This window comes from Ascidia mentula, chromosome 3, assembly GCF_947561715.1.
Source record: "Ascidia mentula chromosome 3, kaAscMent1.1, whole genome shotgun sequence".
NCBI classification, from domain to species: domain Eukaryota; kingdom Metazoa; phylum Chordata; class Ascidiacea; order Phlebobranchia; family Ascidiidae; genus Ascidia; species Ascidia mentula.
In genome coordinates this window covers 16128010-16147342 of record NC_138568.1, presented here as the reverse complement: position 1 = coordinate 16147342, position 19333 = coordinate 16128010, and the positions used below count along the sequence as shown (strand labels likewise).

Genomic DNA, 19333 nt, shown 5'->3' with positions numbered 1-19333 from the left:
AACCTTAAAACAAAAAATTGCGTTACGAAAAAGATCTCTACCACAACATTAAACTGCACGCTTGGCTGAACAGCTACATTTAGAATAAAATGCAGATTATGACATCACAAACACCAGTGTTTCTGTGTCTTAGCAACAACATTATGGTTTGCGCGACCAACGTGATAGAGTATTCGAACAGATTAGCCTAATTAACAAGAAAAATAATCAATCTTACAGTGTTGTGCGCCACGCACTGGTTGTAATTTCGTCAATATTTGGTAGTAATTGGTTGTTGTTGTAATTGTATGTTTTTTACCTATTGACAATGTAGCTGATTTGAATTTATGAATAGGCCCATTATGTGCCAGGTTTATCATTGTAGTAATTTAATGTGGTATCCATGAAAATATAACATTCATGCAATGTGCGTAAGTTGTGTATATGTTGAAGCAGAAGTTTTTCACAAAAAATATGTGTTTAATTAAAGAAATGAGGTTGTTTATGCCTGAAAAAATCTTGATATGCTTATCATTGTTAAAATCCTGTGTTAGGTCAGAAAACAAAATGTGAAAATTTGATGTTTTGTTTGTGAAATCATTTTTCTGCCTGAATTTACACCATGAGCCGAAAACGTGGCAAAGAGCGTAGTCAGGCATTCACATCAAGTAATGATGATGACTATTCAGATTATTCCGAGGATTTTGAAAATGATTCACCACCGTCATCACCTGGCCATACTCGTTCAAATATAAGGTAAGTCATACATTTAAACCCACATCTGGATTTAATCTTAAATGTTAATGATCGAATCAGTGAATTTGTTTGCCTTTACAATGTAGTGTTTGTGTAATGTGGTAAAGCACCACAATTAATTTGCGTAAAAATGCCGAAGATATATGTTTATCAATTTATAATATTGGTTTGTCACAGAAACAAAACGCGACTTATTGACAAACATGATTCTGATGATTTAACTTCAAGCAGTATTGCCACAACAACACGCAGTGCCAAGAAATGTAAGAAATATGCTGGTTGATAATTTACTTATAACATGGTGTATATTGTAATACATTGTTTTCCCCAGCAACACAAAGTGAAGGCCGCAGGCGACCTACAAAGCAGTCTGGATATAACAGACATGGGTGGAGATCAAATAGCTTTACCAAAGACTCAAAAAAGAAGTTTAGTATGAAAGTAAGAAAATTTGGACTTTTTTGCTGCACCTTTTATGAATGTTTTCAACACATTGTGGGTTGAAAGTAATATGTATATTCTAAAGACTGCTTGGAATAAAGAAGCATTTTTTCATTTTTAGGATTCCGTCCAGTCGCGGATGTTGTCTGCAAAACGACACCGAATAAACACCCTGAACAACGAACTTTGTGAAGTGCAGATAAAACTTGAAGAACTTACCAAGGAAAACCGGTTTCTTAAAACTTTACAGCATCGCCAGGTAATATCCACTGATTTCACCAAACTGTTGGTATTTTTTGTATGCAATACAAACATGAATAATTTATATACACAATTTAACTAATATGTATGCAGCTACAGCTTACAAATGCAAGGGTAGTTTGCTTATTTTTTTTCGTGTTATATTTTAACACATTATTCATTTCTTGTTTTTCAAACCCTGTGTCCATTTTAGCATATATTACCTCTATGTTAATGTTAGCTTTATGTATTCCTTTAGGATAGAGCTCTGCGTAAATTTGAAGATGAAGAAAATGATCTACCACGCTTAATATCCCAACATTCAGAGGAACAGCGAGTATTAAAAGTCAGGTTACGAAAGTCACAAGACTCAGAACGACATCTTGGTAAGCAAGTTATGGCAAAATCACCTAAAACATGTTATTCATATAAACAAGTGCTGCCATGTTTAATTTACACTTTGCGTGCAAGGCAACATATGGTCAAACCAAACCATAGTGGCACATATTGTGTGGTTATTAAAACTGAGGTCTTCAACTACTTTGTATATACCTATTTTGACACCACAAATACTTTGATGTGGTCATTGGACAAACATTAAATCGATAGTCATAAAAATGTACAAATAAATGCTTGGGTGTGTGCAGAGAAAAGATTGCGAGAAACAAATGAGGAAATGCAGAAAATGGAAAACGTTCTGAGGCGACTGAAAAAGATGGTTTACGACAAAAACCTGGGTGAAAGGTCAGAACTTGCAAGACAACTTTCTGTTGCTGAAACGAGATTAGAAGACACAGAACGAAAAAACAAGGTAATAGTGTGTATTGTTTTCTGCCCCAAAATGTTGCTTATGTGATTTTTGTTTATAATATTTCTCACCAGTGTACATTTACAACAGGTATTGATGTGATTTTATCTTTGTTTCCATTGTTTACATTTCGGTGTAAGTTGTTAATTCAGTGTTCACATATATTGCTAAACTTTTTTGTTCTAGACTGTGCTTGTGGTAACACCAACATATGTCTACCTTTGTGCTGTCACGTTTTGTGGACGTGTGTGTCAAAATACTGTTGTTTTGCTACACTTACTAACTTTTGTGAAGCTACAGTCATATGGCCAAGCCCCATTAGTTTAGGCTTCTATGGCAAACATGCCCCATTCTTTTCCATTGTTTGTCTAGGTTGTGATTTTGTGCCTTAATAGCATTGAAACTTTTGCCAACACATGATGAAAGATTTTCTGTTATGTCTTGTTACCATAGCAATAACATTTCTGGCCAAAAGTCTGCCAACAGCATGCCTGGAATCTGTTAAATTGTTAGTTTCAACTGTTCAGTGGTGATACCGTTTAAGTGCACTGAAGCATTAAGTAAGACTTGCCTATTGTTACAAATAGTTTGTAGACTATTGGATTGCCATTCATGTGTAAGCAGCATGAAATTGCCCAACACAAAGCGCAGGAAATCTTTCCTTAGTATCTTTTTTTGTATTACTTATTCCACTTAAAGTAATACTGTCAATATTCTCAAATTTTAATACCTAATCCAATAGCTTAATACGTAAACATTGGTTAGTTAGATTGTTTGTTTATTTTTGGATGCTTGACTAGTGTATGCTAGTTCCATGGTTCTCAAACCTTTTAGTAACCAGCCCTTTTTTTAAAAAACATCCAAGTCTGCAGACTACTTAATACAATTTATATATATATACCTCTTGTGATGTACAGACAAAGGTGTATATTTCTTTGAATAAAAAATGTGTGCATTATGACATTCAGGAAAGATCAGAAACCAATTTTTGTTTAAATGAACCACCTAGGATCATTCCACAGCCCCCTTGGGTGTCTGCAAACCCCAGGTTGGGAACCATATGCTCACATTTTTAAATTTGTGTTTAGATATTTCAATACATTACTATGGCAAAATTGAATGATGCTTATTTTGATAAAATCTTGAAATGTGAAAGTAGTATTCTCACTTCAATTGCGTTGTTATGTGGTGAATACTTGAGAAAAACTTACACACCTACCTTAAATCAGTTCAAGTGTTTTCTTGCCCACTTAAGCACATGTCATTGGGGTTTGCTGGACAATATGCTGGCCATTCTCCCTTTTCCACTTTTTGTGTAATGATCACCAAACTGTTTGACCACTGATGTACATTTTGGTTCCAGGGCCCTTTCGAAAATTGTGTTTATTCTCTTCTGTTATAGCCAACAGTCCCACTGGCAGCAGATTATGTTTTCAGTGACATAAACCAGACTACCCAAGCTTGCAAAAACAAACTTGGTACTTTCATCAGCTTCTTTCTTGGAGTCCAATTTCTAATATTAATAGTATTTAATATCTATATTATATGACTAATTATCAACTATTTTTATCAGGTTTAATGTAAGTGCTCTTTTTATTTCAAGGAACTTAACAAAAAGCTAGAACTGACGACCAATAGTTTCACTCGACAAATTAATGCCGAGAGAACTCGCCATCGTGACACAAAAGAAAATTTTGATTTATTAAGGGATGAACACCTTGTGCTCCAAGCAAAGCTCAAAGTAAGAGTTCAAGTTTTTTTGCTGCCATCCATTATTTGACACTCGGTCCTCTACAACCAAACAAATACTTATCTTTGGCATGTTTTGTCACAGGAGAAAGAGCGTGCACTTGAAGTGAGCAATATCTATGCACTACGAGTTAAGCAGTCGCCTGAAAAGTCCTTTTTGAGTGGTAAGGTAGCTTTAATCAGCCCCCGTCAAATCGAAAAACATTCGACTCCGAAGGCAGAGACACCACCAAAAGCTTACAAATCACCTCTGGCCATACAAGAGAGCCCAGAGCCCTCATCTTATGAAACAAAAGCCAACAGAGATACAACTGAAGTCAGAAAAACAATTAAATCACCGGAGCCTAGTGTCCGTGAAAATTCTGCACTTCTTGATTTGGCAACGACCCCAAAAGAAAAGGAAATATCAAGAGGGTTGAATGGACTTCACTTGCATGAACAAAAACCCAAACTTGAAAGGAAAGACAAAGAAGGTATTGGCCAATATTTGACCACTTGTGCTACATGTTGGTAACAGTTCTAAATAGTATATTTGTGTTTTGTTGTAATTAGAAACATCCTATTAAACGTTTTTGGCATATAGGTTGAGAAGCGACTGACTATTTTTTTTTATGAAAACACAATTTTACAGATAACTATGTATTTTGCTCTCAAGTTGCAATTCCACTGTTTAAAGGTCGATGACAAAAATACTTTTCATGGCTTACTTTTTAGATCCTAAGAGGCAGTCAGTGTTCTTAACAGCCAACTTTGACTCTCCTTTAACAACTCCTTCACATTCATTTATCCAAGATGAAAAAAAGGTTTGTCAGAAATAGGAAATTTCCAAATTAATTTCTGCTTGAACCAATATTACACACTTGTAACTGCCTTGAATTGTGCGTTTGAAAAACAAATCTACAGTAATTGTGTCTGTTATCCTGGGAAATCAATTAATTGTTTGCGATGTGTGTCTTATTGAACATTGACTCCTACTAGTTATAATACTTATAATACATCTACAACACTGGCACAAATTTTTTATAAATATTGGATCTGTTCATAACTTGTTGGCAAAGCAACAGTGGTGGATAGTGAATATGCATAAAAACTGCGTAATTCATTACGCATGTACTACTTTGTGTATATATTTGAAAATTGCATAATATGATCAGTACTCTTTTTAATAATTTGTATGATATTGTTTCAAACGTAGACAAAGCCAACATCTCCACCAAACCAACCAATTCTTCAAGATAGTCTCAGCAACACACCGCCAGCTTACCTTCCTACAAAGGGTATTAACATGAAACACGAGCTGTCTTAGTTCACATTAAGTAACACAATTTTTTTAACAGAAACCAAAGTTCCTGACTTACAGGAGGCGAGACGAAAGGAGAGACAAGAGGAAATGTCGAGACAAAAGGTTTGTGAAAACAAGTTCTTCATGTTTGTACCATAAATAAATATGTGTTTCACCAACAGATTTGTAACAACATATATGTGCTTGTGGGTGGTGATTAGTTTATGTTTTTCATGTTATGATTGCTTCATGCTTTTATGTTTTAAAGTGTAGTTTCCTTATTTGCTGGATGGTAATATTGACTATGAAACTTTGCTGTTGATGCTGTAAGGCATGTTACTTACGTAAACAGTGCAATTCTGAACAAATTCATATAATTGGTTAATAGACCACAGCGTTAATGAACCACTTGCAAAAGCGAAAATCGCATTTACACCACAAGCAAAACCCATTAAAACGAAAACGCCAATTCGGTTCGCAGAACGTTTTCTTTGATCCAACTGGGTAGTTTTAAGTGAAAAACTGTGTCACAGTGGTTATAGTTGCGTGAACAGAAATGTTTGGAATATTTTTTATGCTTAGGAGGAAGAAGAGCGGCGAAGAAAAGCTGATCTTCTGGCAAAACTTCGTGACCTTGAAGATGACTCCACAAAACCACCCCTTGGTGACATTAAGCCAGCTGTCAATGGTATTAACATGCGAAAGTTGCATAGCAACGGCACCCACGGAAACAAAGTCCTGACCAAGCAAGACAGAGTAAATCCCAACGACCCCAAGGTATAAAAACCTCATTTTTTTTCCATCCTGCTCGCTTTAACAAGGAACTTGTGTAAAAAAGTATTTGATTTGAATTTTCTGGGGCCATAATTGTTTTTTTTTGCACAGTATAGAAGCAATTGAGTTTCACAAGGGCACGTTAGTACGTTTTAATGTAAGGGGAAAATCTGTTGGGAATTTAACTTCAATGTCGACATAACATAGTTGGAAAGGCGAGCGCCGTTTCGCAAGCCAGACATAATCTTCCTGCAATATTATTGTGGAAACCTTCAAACTTTAGATTGTGGCCACAAGTAGCAGTTTAATTTGACCAGTTAAAAGAACAGTCAGCTGAAAATCAGAGTAGACAAAAGCTTGTAGATATGTTTACAGTGTCACAAAAGCACAGAGAGTTCGCCGAATCCAGTGCCTAAAAGAAACGAAATTGGAGTTTCTAGCAGTTTCTCGGGCACGAGTTTAAAAGAAAAAGAAACCCTGGCACGAGGGAATTTGAGCGCAAGGTCTTCGAGGAAATTGTACACTTTCCCAAAAGAGGTTGTTTTAGAAATACGTGCAGTAAATTAATATGTTGAGCATATTTCAGGTAGAGTAATATAGTGGCGCTCTGACACAGCTGTTTGCTGAGTTTTAGTTTACCAAAGCACTTGAGTGAAACTAGGTAAAATAGGGGAGAGAGTTAATGAACCAAGCAGGTTTAAACAAGTCCTGCACTAACGTACTAAAAACTCACATTCCTAAACTAATTTTCAGTTGTTTAAACCAGTGATTCCAACCTTTTTGTGGTTGCGTACCACTTCGAGGTAAAACAATTTCGACGATTATGACCTAGTTAAGTGTTTCAAAGTAACCTAGAGGATGAAGTTCCGAACATTTTGGTGGTGCTCGCGTACCACCTGGAATGCCACTGCGTACCCCCAGTTGGAAAACATTGGTTTAAACTATTGTTGTTTTTTCAAAAGACTTTCGAAATTGAAAGTAATATTTGCGAAATCCGGAGATACTTCGATACTGTTGTAATATTTCTTTCACCAAAAGCGGATTTTTGATCCAACCCTTGTCGCGAAGGTGGAAAATTTACACATGGGCGTTCCGTCAACACACGATGGGGAAAAAAAGAAAAATTCCCGGGAAGCAAGTGAACCTGACATATCGTTCGGCGGTTACGCTCCTTCACTTGGCGTTCAACCTAAACGGAAACCCAAAGGTGTGGATGGCATTTGTTAGTAAATATTTTGTGGACAGACTGTTTCATGAACAAAAGTTGTCACACCTTTTCTGCTGTAATGAATATAAAAATCTTGCGTTGTGAAACAAGACGGTTATTAAAACGAAAGTAGTTAAGCAATGTTTTAGTTGGGGTTTACTTTACAACAGCGTTGTCAATTACCGATTTGTGGACCGCGTCATGTTAATTTTAAGCTCGTGTAAAGTCTAGAGCAGAACAAATTGATGTTAACCGTCCCAAAAATAAGTTAAGTTACGCTCATTATGATGTCATAGGGTTACATTATGACGACGTATAGTGACATTATAACTTAGGTTACCTGCTACCGTTGAGGTTGCTGGTCTGAAAACCATGACGTATTGATTCGATTTAACCACTACAAAGTTGTCTGGTTCGCGCAGTTTCTTGTTAAATAAACCCCACAGCAGTAACTGCGTGTTCCACCCCTTCTGTACGTGGTAGTAAAAACTTTGAAGTTGATTTCAGATAAATGATGAAAAAAAAACAATTTGTTAAAAGGTTTAAATTCAATCTATGGCAAAAACGAGAAGAGAGCAGCTTATATTCAGTCAAACGAGTAAATATGTTCAATTAAAGTTTTGGTTTTGGTTCCTCAGGTCGTCAACAGTTACCATTAAAAAGTCCCCAGTCGAAATCGTCTGAATCTGAATCAGACGAACCGCTCCTGGATCTCACCAGTGGAAAGGCAAAGAAAAGTGACCTTCTATCCCAACTGTTTGGTGAACAAGCGGGAAAACAACCCAGCTCCGTGACGTCACCTAATGGCGTCAAACCTCAATCGGTGTGTGTTTAAATCTAAAACTCTCAATTCACTTTGCGTAGGCCTTTGATCTCTGATTTTTGGGACAACTTAACGTATAATAAGAGAAATGTAATCAGTTAGTTGCTGACTGTGCACTCGATCACCATGGTGATGAGACCTGATAGTTCGACACATTCATTGTCTAAACGTAAATTGTTTTTGTGTGTTCTGTTATCGAACGAGGTCTAAGTTGTTATTCTGCAAGAATTTTTTAAAACGAACTATTGACAGATTTCAAAATTGTCCGAACCGAAGCCGATGCCTCGCGCCAAACCGGTTCATTCCGGTTATCCGTGGGAACAGAACGTTCGCGCCGCCCCCACAGGTGACAAAGGTACCATTGTTGCGTCATAAACAGTTGCCACTTTAAATGTTGCGATTCTCATAGGTAAATTGTTGATCAAACATTTTCGTTGCTAGGAAACGGAGACGCCGGACACACGTTTGCAACTCCCCTCGTCAAACCTGTGACGTCATCCTACAACGATGACGACATCGAGGAGATGACGTTATGATAATTTACTTGACGGTTTATTTCCTCATTTGAAAGTAAAACTTGTTGAAAGTTGTAAAATACACATCGGCTGAAAACCTCAAGAAATTTCCGTGATGTTTCGGTGCGCATGTGCGTATGTGGTATCAAATGTGTGCTTGTTTTGCTTCCCGTATACTATACGCTAGGTGGCGCATGTGCAGTATATGTATGGCCGCTCGTATGCCGCCATGTATAAATTTGTTTTTATATTTTTAACGTTTTTTCCCGGTACGAACCTTTTAATTCTGTTTTTTTTACGCACAATATGAAAGTATGCATGGACGCGTGAAAATGGTTTTTGTGACAAACCGTCAACAACGCTCGTTTCTTGGTTACCCCCAACGTGTTTATTTTCTACTTCCAAAAGTTCGCTTGAAAAAAGGCACTTCATATGAAATTGTTTTTTAATCTTTACAAAACGCCTTTTGTAAAAAAGTGGCACTGAGTTAAATTGGTTAAAAGTAATTGCAATCTTGCCTGTTTCTTTTACGTTCCAGGCACCAAATCGACAATCTCTAATATACTTGTTGTAAACGTTGAGCGTACGATCACCGTCGTCATATCGTGGCATCAATTGTCTGGATTGATGCGATCGATCAACATGAACTGTGATGTTATGTAATAAATATTTTACATTTTGGATTTTTTTTTTCAAAGGAGGCTGCAGGTGCATCAAGTACAGTGTGACCATTTAGTTTAGTGTTTCCCTGCAGGTGTTACGCGAGCACATTTCCGTAATTTGGTGATCTAGTTCAAATTTAAAAAATCGTAAGTGATATCAAAGTGTTGGTTACTTCATCCCCTAGGTTATTTTGTAACGCTCAACTAGGTGGTACGCGTCGAAATTGTTTACCTCCAAGTGGTACGCAACCACAAAAAGGTTGGGAATCACTGATTTAGTTGAATGGTCAACGTATACATTACGCGGCCGTTTCTGCAATAACTGTTGAGCGAAGAAAAAGTGTTCAGTGTTAAATTAGCAGAAAAGCACTGCTAGCTACGGACAAAAAATGCCAAAAGTTTGCAAAACAAAGAAAGTAGCCTTTATAAAACTGCAGTACGAACAATGTTTATACCAGCTCCTGGAAAACCGCATTGAAATATCCAACGGGTCAGATTGGGTGTTTCCATGTCTGGTCTAAATGTACCCAAAGAAGACCCGCGCAGCACTAACAGGGTTTGAGCCCCAAAAAGCCAGAGATTTTAATTAAAATTATTTATTGGAGGAAATTGAGAAAAAAGCGGGCCAAAATGCCCGCCAGTACAAAATGTCCTGCCCTCAAGACATTCAATTTCTGCAGTCTGAAACAGTAAAATTGATCATCATACTGCATGCCAAAAAAAACTCAATTGTTTCTTGAGTAGGTCTATACACATCGTCAGCAATTTAGTAGCTTGCAACATCTGTAGCACCAGTTTGGATGGACGTTATTGTTAATTTTTGCTGCGGAAATTAGTTGAGACCGTGCAAGTACGCACAAAACACACGAAACACCGCAATGACAGAATCTCATTTAATTTCAACCAGCATACGACCAGGGCCTATGCTGACTCATCAAGTCAAGAACCTGCACCGATTATTCTACATGTTGAATGTATTCCAGCATCCATAACTAGGATAAAAAAAATTTTCCGAAACGACATATTTTACCTACGTCCATCAGGACGAAACGCGCTGACCCTTGCATGTCACACCTATTATCCTTGTCCTTCCCCCAGGCTACTGCCAAAATGCTGATAAAGTTAAATGTTTTACATCAGAGGTTTCCTGTAAAGGCTTGCGCATCTGCACAAAATGACAGGGACATTTTTTGCGGTGCTGATTTTGTGCCTTTCCTCGACGGAGGGTAAGTTTTTCATCGATATCATTACAATATGAAAGATAAGCACATGACAAATGTGCATAAAAAATTTATTTGGTTGTAGCGCTTAAATGTATGACGTGCAAAGATGCTGCGAGCTTCGAAGAATGTGACGTGAACGGGTTTGTTAGGGAATGCCTCCAAAACGAGGTAAGCGTTGGTTTACTGCGAAATACTCTATTTGTGTTTCTTGGGTTTGTCTCCAAGTAAGTACGTGCTTTACCATTCTTTGCATACACAAATTAAATGCATTTTTCATCACTTTTCAGGAAACATGTGAAACAGTCGTGAGACGTTCCGGCGATCATATGACCGTCACTAAGGGTTGTAAGCAGGAAAATGCATGCAACAATAACCAAATGCAGACAAGGCCTTTTTCGTTCTTACAAGTGATTTCTTAACAATGGTTGATTTGTGACGTAGTTTTCATCTGACTTTGCAGAATAGTCGTATATCAGGTCGGTCGAGTCAATGCAACTCTGATCAAATTAACTCGTTTTGCACATGTTGCTGTGACCAGGATTTGTGCAATGCTGGGAGGCCGGTTTGTATTGATTTTTACCAGTCAACGCAGCCACGTAAATATTTTTCATTTGCTGCTTTCATTCTTCCTTAATTATTTATTCACAATGTAGACATTTTACCTTTCGATGGCGATTTTCGAAAGAAAATGCTCATTTATTATTGATAGCTGCGAAAATTACTGTTCAATTCAATATTAGTAACAATTCAGTTTCTTAACTAAGATAATAAACTTTAAACAAACACACTTGGTCTTTCCTTTTATCATTATTTTTTGCGTAACATTTGTCAACTTGGAGTACTTTTTATAACTAGGGAACGGTAGTTTTAAACGTAGAAATACTTGAAAAGTACATTCCTTTTTACAAAACATTTTACTTTCATTCACCAAGCAGCAATAGACCCGTAGTGCTAATTACTTTTCATTTTCTGCAGTAAACGACTGCCCGGCCTTGTCACAAACATTACCACACGGAAGGGTCGAGTGTTACAACGAAAACAAGGCTGGAGCTGTGTGCGAATATCAGTGCACTTCCACAGACTATGACGTGTGGCCCCCTAAGCGCAACACGAATGTCTGTCAAGGGAACAGCACTTGGGCCCACGAGGAGCCTTGTTGTGCAAGTAAGGCTACAAAATATCCATGCATGCTTTTATCACTTTTGTAATGGGTTTTGGTTGCTACACACTTGGGCAATGGTTATGCCTATAATTTATTTGTTAGTTGATATTTACTAAATATTTATTTCAAAGTATTAGGCTTTAATTTTTGTCCCTAAACCAGATTAATGTTTTTGTTTTTTGTCCATTTTTCAGGGCCATGTCCCCCTTACTTTCTATTCGACGACGTCATTTTAATGCATTTCGCAAGCTCGAAAGCCGAGGAACAACTATTGGAAATAACCTCCGGACCACAAATGTATGTGCACTATGTTATAAACTCTAAATGCACGGTCCTGTGTAAATGTGTAAGGCTAATTCTTGAAACTTGTGACGTACATGAATAACTACCTCTGTTACTTGACACTTGTTCAGATGCACGACACCAACTCGGGTTGTAAGTATTTTTCAAAAAACAGTCTTTGGGCAATTTAGGGTCAAACAGCAAGAGCAGCATTGAATTAAATAAACTAAGCAATCTCACTAAGAAGGTGCCTAATCCAGTCTGGCTGCAATGCCTTGAATTCAAGCACTTGGCTAATTCCAACATTCAGTTCTTCAACTAGTAGACTTCGCTTTCGTTCAGAATTTTAAGCAAAAGCAAATATTGCGCGGTTGTTACATCACAATGCCCGATTGCGGGGCACCTCCTGTGATGGCGGGAAAGTAAGACATGGACTGTGATGTCAGTAAACCATATGATTTCACCATCAAAAGTGGTTTATTTGCAAAAAAATTTTTGACCTTTTTCCAGAGGTGTTATCGCGGAAGACGCCATGAAAACATCGGTGATGTACTTCAGCGGGCAACCAATCGTATCAAGCATAGTTAAGTTCAATGATTACGGAGCAAATATCACAAGACGAGGAGAACTTATGCGAGAACGAGTAAAACTTGTTAATGAAGGTGGGGAAATTACTGTCATATATTTCTTCAATACCTTTTTGAGTTTAAATTATTCGATCCTTGTGATGCGAAACGATTTTAGTAAAAGGGTAAAATTTTCACCTAGCCTAAACTTTATCGCGATTTTGCAGGACCAGTAAACATGGGTGCCGCGGTTCTATACGCGTTGGAGAACTTATTGACGCCAGAAGCTGGTATGAGAGACGACAGGGTGCAAAAAACCATCACTTTGCTGAGCGACAGAATGCCCGACGATGACGTAGTTGGGCCAGCCAATGAAGCAAGGAGGCGTAACTATCTGGTATTCATACAATATTTTGCCCTACGAGATGTAACATTGTTCATATAACTGTTGCACGTGGATTTTTCGTGAAAATATTTAAGTGCTGCTCGTGAATGTTAGAATGCGACTATATAAAGAACTAACGTGGTGTGTGTGGTAACTGTCAAAATACTCTGTTCTTAGATATGACGCATAATGATTAAATAATGACTTTTAGTATTGTGTGTGGATACAAACCACAACAGTCAACGATAGACTGACGATCATTGCCCTAACAGTGATAGTAGCCAAACTGATCTTTTTTAAATACCCAAACTCATTAAATTATTAGAGTTGTCGTTTACAATTGTAGTTCGTCATTAGATGACCATGTGTTTATAGTTGACGTACGGTTTTTCGCTTAAACCTTATATTCTTGAATTTAAGGTTTACTTCATTGCAATCCAAGTCGACGGCTACAAATTTGACTACGACCAACTGCAAGAAATAACTGGCGCACCAGAACACATTTTCATGCTGGACGAAGGTCTTGGTGGTGTTACCGAAGCACAGGTGGCGGATATGATGGAGCATTTTTGTCAAAGTCCTTGTGATCACGTGCTCCATGACCACCCGCCACAAGGATAAAATTGATTGTGACCTGGACCATTTGTGTATATACGGTTACATTAGTCGAGTAAATGTCACTATACCTGCTAGTTTTATACATTTATCAGCATGCTTGAAACGCTTTCTCGAATATCGTCCCAACGAAATGACTTACGCAATAATAAATTTAACTCAAACTTTGCCTTCTTAAGTTAAACGTGCCTATGGCATAGTAAATTAAAAATTACGATCTAAAAAATACATAACACAAGCCATGTTATTTCCTGGTATGACAAGAATTTCATTTGTATGAAGGTAAAAGCATTCATAAGAGATTTCGGTCGTCTGATTACTGGCGAGGTTGGTGTCGAATCCACCAATTATGGTCTGTGTCTTGTCATCAGTTCATGCCTCTTAGAAAAAAAACGAGCTTTGTCACGAAGGTGAAAAATTCATACATAGGCGTTCCAACATCACTTGACGGGGAAAAAAAAACCAAGAAAATTTCCCGGAAGACATCACTTGGCAGTTATGCTCCTTCACCTGGCGTTCAACTTATAAGGAAGCCCAAATATATTAAGATTGGAAATACAGTTAACATGCAAAAAATCGTGGTTACACCTTTTCAGGCGATCTTGAGCTGTGTAAAGTTGCGTTATAAAACGCAGTGATCATTTGAAACGAAAGTAGTCTTTGAATGGTTTAGTTGGGCAGTTTTAAACATGTACTGCAAAGGTGGCAAACTGGCGGCCTCAAGCCATTCTCCAAACACGCCTCATGTTATATTAGACGAGAGCATGACAAATTAATAATGACTGTCTCAAAAGCCCTTTTTTGTATGAGCAGTATGAGAGTTCTTATTTAAATGGGCGGCAATAATTTTGGGCCGCATAACTGCCAATTCTTGTTTGTATCTCGCTACTCTCAGCAGCGTTGTTCAATGCAATCAAAACGCCACAAAAACCTCAAAAAATGTAAAAACTACACAAAAGATTTTTCAGTCTACTGGAACGTGGAAACTTCAAAGTCTCGGATAATTTTTGGTTCACGACAGAAAATGAAATATTAAAATAAAATTAATGTCATTTTCATTGAATTCGGATTATAATTGAATTTTTGCAACTTTTGATATCGTACGACCTTCCAGTGATAAAAAAAACTATGCTTGGCGAATACAATTAATCATTTTATAAAATAAAGATGCAAGCGTTTGTGTCTAGTCAGCGCACATTGAAGCGCTGCTCTGAAAAAAGGTGCAAAAAACATATTCAAGGTGTACTTGAGCACCCCTGAAACATCGAAGAAACGAAAACTAAGAAAAAACAATGCACGCCATTCCTAAAAATAAGCACATTGGCATTTTCTTATGCACTACTTGTGAAAGTATAGGCAAAATGTTAGTTAGTGCTCGTATTTTCTGGTTTCAATTAAAAGTGTTGGGCCCAATTACAACTCCATATATCGCCTATAGCGTTTATTGTGCGGTTTCGTATTAAATTGCAGTTAAAAAATTCTGTCTGTAATGCAATTCATAATTTCCCCAAAACTAAAGATTCCTTTGCAAAGATTGCAGCTGAAGAATAACGGGTTTAGCTATTTTGTGTGCTAATGTTCTTTTATACGACTTATTTTATCCGTTCTAGTGTTGTTTATCTGTTTGCCAGTATTCAAATTATGGTTGGGTTCTTTAAACAGTTTGATTCGTTTGGCAGCGTTGTGCGGGTGAAACTTTCATGCCAGGAAAAAGTCGGATCGTCTTTTAAAAGATAAAAAGAACTGACTTACGGTACTCAGTGCCATAGTGGAGTTTGTTCTGTTAAAAACAATGACATATCGATTCGATTAAATCATGACAAACTTATTTGGTCCACGCAGTATCTTGTTTGGTAAAAAAAAACAGCACAGTAACCGATATATACATTTAAAAACTATTTTGTATTTTAAAATTTAAACTGAAATGGAGAATGTTTCTGTGCCCGCTAGTTCAAACAAGCGTATAAACTGCCATATTGCACTTGATTAACCATTTATCGTGCTGTAAGCCAAAATAAACCTAATTGTTACTCGAGTTGGCCTATGTACGGCCACAGTAATTCTCAAGCTTGCAACATCTGTAGCACAAGTTTGGTCGGCATTAACGCACATCATTATTCATTTTTGTTATGGAAATTAGTAACCATGAAACCATGACGTTTTAACCGTGTAAGTACGCCAGAAGCACTCTATAAAAAATACCAATCACAGCATTTCATCCAATTATACCAGCATACGAACAATAGATCCCATACACTGACCCAGCAAGACAAGGACCTACACTGATCATCCCTACCTGTTGAATGACTTCCAGCATCCATAACAACGATAATATTTCAGGCATTTTTTACTTCGGACCCGACATACCCTCCATACGTCATCGCCACGACGTAAAATGGTGACCTTTATTTACATGCCTAAATTGCCATGTTGCCCCTCCCCCAGGCTACCAAATGCTATCAAAGTCAGATGGTTATCACGAGGTTGCCTGCAAAAGCTTGCACATAGGTCAGCATCTGTTCGAAGCAGCAAGAGCAAAATGACAGGGGCATTTTTTGCGGTGTTAATTTTGTGCCTTTCCTCAACGGAGGGTAAGTTTTTCCTCAGTATCATTACAATATGAAAGACAAGCACATGACTAAAGTGAATAATAAATTTATTTGGTTTTAGCGCTTAAATGTATGACGTGCAAAGATGCTGCGAGCTTCGAAGAATGTGATGTGAACGGGTTTGTTAGGGAATGCCTCCAAATTGAGGTAAGCGTTGGTTTACTGCGAAATACTTTTGTGTTTCTGGGGTTTGTATGTTACTAAGTAAGTGCTTTACGATGCTTTGCATACATAAATTAAACGCACATTTCATCACGTTTCAGGAAACATGTGAAACAGTCGTGAGACGTTCCGGCGATCATATGACCGTCACCAAGGGTTGTAAACAGGAAAATGCATGCAACAATAACCAAATGCAGGCGAGGCCTTTTTCGTTCTTACAAGTGATTTCCTAATAATGGTTGATTTGTGACGTAGTTTTTATCTGACTTTGCAGAATAATCGTAACTCAGGTCGATCGAGTCAATGCAACTCTGATCAAATTAACTCGTTTTGCACATGTTGCTGTGACCAGGATTTGTGCAATGCTGGGAGGCCTGTTTGTGTTGATTTCTTCCAGTCAACGCAGCCACGTAAATACTTTACATTTGATGCTTTCAATCTTCTTTAACTTTACTTGAAGACATTTTACCTTTCGATGCCAAAACAAAGATTTTGTTCATTTATTATTGATAGATATGAAAGCGACACAATCTTAATAATAAACTTCAAACAAATACACTTACTTTTATCATTATTTTTTGCGTAACATTTGTCAACTTGGAGTACTTTTTATAACTAGGGAACGGTAGTTTTAAATGCAGAAATATTAGAAAAGTAAATACCTTTTTACCTAACCTTTTACTTTCATTCACCAAGCAACAATAGAGGCGAAGTGCTCATTACGTTTTATTTTTTCAGTAAACGACTGCCCGGCCTTGTCACAAACATTACCACACGGAAGGGTCGAGTGTTACAACGAAAACAAGGCTGGAGCCGTGTGCGAATATCAGTGCACTTCCACAGACTATGACGTGTGGCCCCCTAAGCGCAACACGAATGTCTGTCAAGGAAACGGCACTTGGGCCCACGAGGAGCCTTGTTGTGCAAGTAAGGCTATGAAATATTTATGCATGCTTCTATCACTTTTGCAAAGTAATGGGTTTCGGCTGTAACACAACTGGGCAATGGTACGATTATTATTTGTACAAACCACAATCCAGATTAAATTGCATTTGTTTTTCGTCTGTTTTTCAGGACCATGTCCCCCTTACTTTCTATTCGACGACGTCATTTTAATGCATTTCGCAAGCTCGAAAGCCGAGGAAGAACTGTTGAGTGCGACCTCCGCACCCCAAATGTACGTGTACTAGCTATAAGCTTTGAATGTACGGATCATTGAAAATGTGCCAGGGCAATTTTTGAAACTTGTACATGAATAACTTGACATGATACTTGACACTAATTCACATGCATGGAGCAAATATAGGTTGTAAGTGGTTTTGGAACACCGCAGCCTTGGGCAAATTTACACTTGTCATATTCAACCTTTCGGTTCTCCAACTGATAGAATAAGGTTGGTCGGAATTTGACATGTACTTTAATTACAATCACGTCCAGACATCCAAGGTTGTTTCAAATTTGTTCTCGTAAGTGATTTTGTTATGTGTTAGACCTTATTGTAAGCAGATTGGCATCGCATATCATTATAACGGATTTGCGATTCGGCTACATTTGCAATACCTCGCATCAACCTACACTCTACTGTACACATATATCACTGGAAATTACGAAAATTGTCCACTTTACAATACATACCGGTACTAAGTCTCTGAGACAAAGGAAAGCCTTTAACAAGAGGAAAGATATACGAAGGTTGTTACGTCACAATACACCTATTGCAGTGACACAGTGGTGGCGGAACGAATTATTACATACTGGGGAGCTTTATTGTCCGTAACATCTTAACTGCCGCGCCGCGATATTAGTGAACCATGTTATCCCATATCAAAGGTGGTACATTTTTGAAAATATTTTGACATTTTTTCCAGTGGTGCTATTGCGGAAGACGCCATGAAAACATCGGTGATGTATTTCAGCGGCCAACCAATTATATCAAGTATAGTTAAGTTCAATGATTACGGAGCAGATGGCACCAGACTTGGAGAACTTATGAGAGAACGAATTGAACTCATTAATGAAGGTGGGAGACATTACAGCTATATATTCCTTACATTTTTTTTACCAATTTAGGTTTTTCAAACGTTTTGTAAAGCTTTGTGTTGCGGAACGATTTGGTTGAGAGTTTTCAATTTTTGGACTTCTGTTGCTGCCAGGCATATTACAATTTAAAGTAGACTGATCTTCTGGCATAAAATTAATGTACTGTATTCTTCCGACGTTTCGTTTGCCATACGGCCAGACTTCATCAGGGTTTTCAATTTTTGTTTCACAAAGTAAATCGTAATGCGTAACCTTAACTTATTTTCGATTTTGCAGGTCCGGTAAACATGGGTGCCGCGGTTCTATACGCGTTGGAGAACTTACTGACGCCAGAAGCTGGTATGAGAGACGATAGGGTGCAAAAAACCATCACTTTGATGAGTGACAGAATGCCAGACGATGACGTAGTTGGGCCAGCCAACGAAGCAAGGAGGCGTAACTACCTGGTATTCATGCAATATAAGAACTAACGTGGTGTATCGTACCTGTCAAAATTACTTTAGACGTAAGGACATATAATGGTTAACTGACTTCAAATACCACACCAACGATAGCCTGTCGTCCTGGTATCTCCATCCTGTTTATAAGTGGCCAGGCTGATCCTAATTCAACGACAAAACTCATTAAATTATTAGAGTTGTCGTTTACAATTGTAGTTCGTCAATAGATGACCATGTGTTTATAGTTGACGTACGGTTTTTAGCTTAAACCTTATGGTCTTTAATTTTAGGTTTACTTCATTGCAATCCAAGTCGACGGCTACAAATTTGACTACGACCAACTGCTAGAAATAACTGGCGCACCAGAACATATTTTCATGCTGGACGAAGGTCTTGGTGGTGTTACCGAAGCACAGGTGGCGGATATGATGAAGCATTTTTGCAAGAATCCTTGTGATCACGTGCTCCATGATCACCCGACACGAGGTTAATATTAAGTGTGATTTTTGAAACCAGATCTGAATATACATTGTTATACTAGTAAAGTTAATATCGCTATCTTCCAATTTTATACATTTAATATGGTGTAACTTTTTTCTGGGCTATACGGTGT

The 19333-nt window shown here is 37.7% G+C and overlaps 3 protein-coding genes across 4 annotated transcripts; all 3 read left to right on the top strand.

Moving 5' to 3' along the window:
• Positions 1-525: 525 nt before the first annotated feature.
• On the top strand, positions 526-9257 carry LOC145895399 (uncharacterized). 2 transcript variants are annotated; one of them, XM_082984205.1, is made up of 16 exons: positions 526-735; positions 913-998; positions 1067-1176; positions 1298-1435; positions 1676-1802; positions 2064-2227; positions 3828-3965; positions 4059-4446; positions 4688-4776; positions 5169-5250; positions 5311-5378; positions 5838-6032; positions 7098-7236; positions 7875-8059; positions 8312-8405; positions 8501-9257. In XM_082984205.1, the coding sequence occupies exons 1-16, from the start codon at positions 602-604 to the stop codon at positions 8593-8595; spliced, it is 2232 nt and encodes a 743-aa protein (XP_082840331.1). In that variant the 5' UTR covers positions 526-601; the 3' UTR covers positions 8596-9257. The 2 variants fall into 2 exon arrangements, with proteins under 2 accessions (XP_082840331.1, XP_082840330.1); XM_082984204.1 differs by having other exon boundaries at positions 8312-8414.
• A 1153-nt stretch (positions 9258-10410) lies between these two features.
• Positions 10411-13475, top strand: LOC145895765 (uncharacterized). Its single transcript, XM_082984547.1, has 9 exons — positions 10411-10462; positions 10542-10627; positions 10747-10847; positions 10925-11055; positions 11435-11623; positions 11816-11918; positions 12414-12565; positions 12697-12866; positions 13275-13475. Exons 1-9 carry the CDS (start codon positions 10411-10413, stop codon positions 13473-13475), a joined length of 1185 nt encoding a protein of 394 aa, XP_082840673.1.
• A 2533-nt stretch (positions 13476-16008) lies between these two features.
• LOC145895764 (uncharacterized) lies at positions 16009-19211 on the top strand. Its single transcript, XM_082984546.1, has 9 exons — positions 16009-16060; positions 16140-16225; positions 16342-16437; positions 16515-16650; positions 16979-17167; positions 17315-17417; positions 18109-18260; positions 18557-18726; positions 19011-19211. The coding sequence occupies exons 1-9, from the start codon at positions 16009-16011 to the stop codon at positions 19209-19211; spliced, it is 1185 nt and encodes a 394-aa protein (XP_082840672.1).
• Positions 19212-19333: the final 122 nt, after the last annotated feature.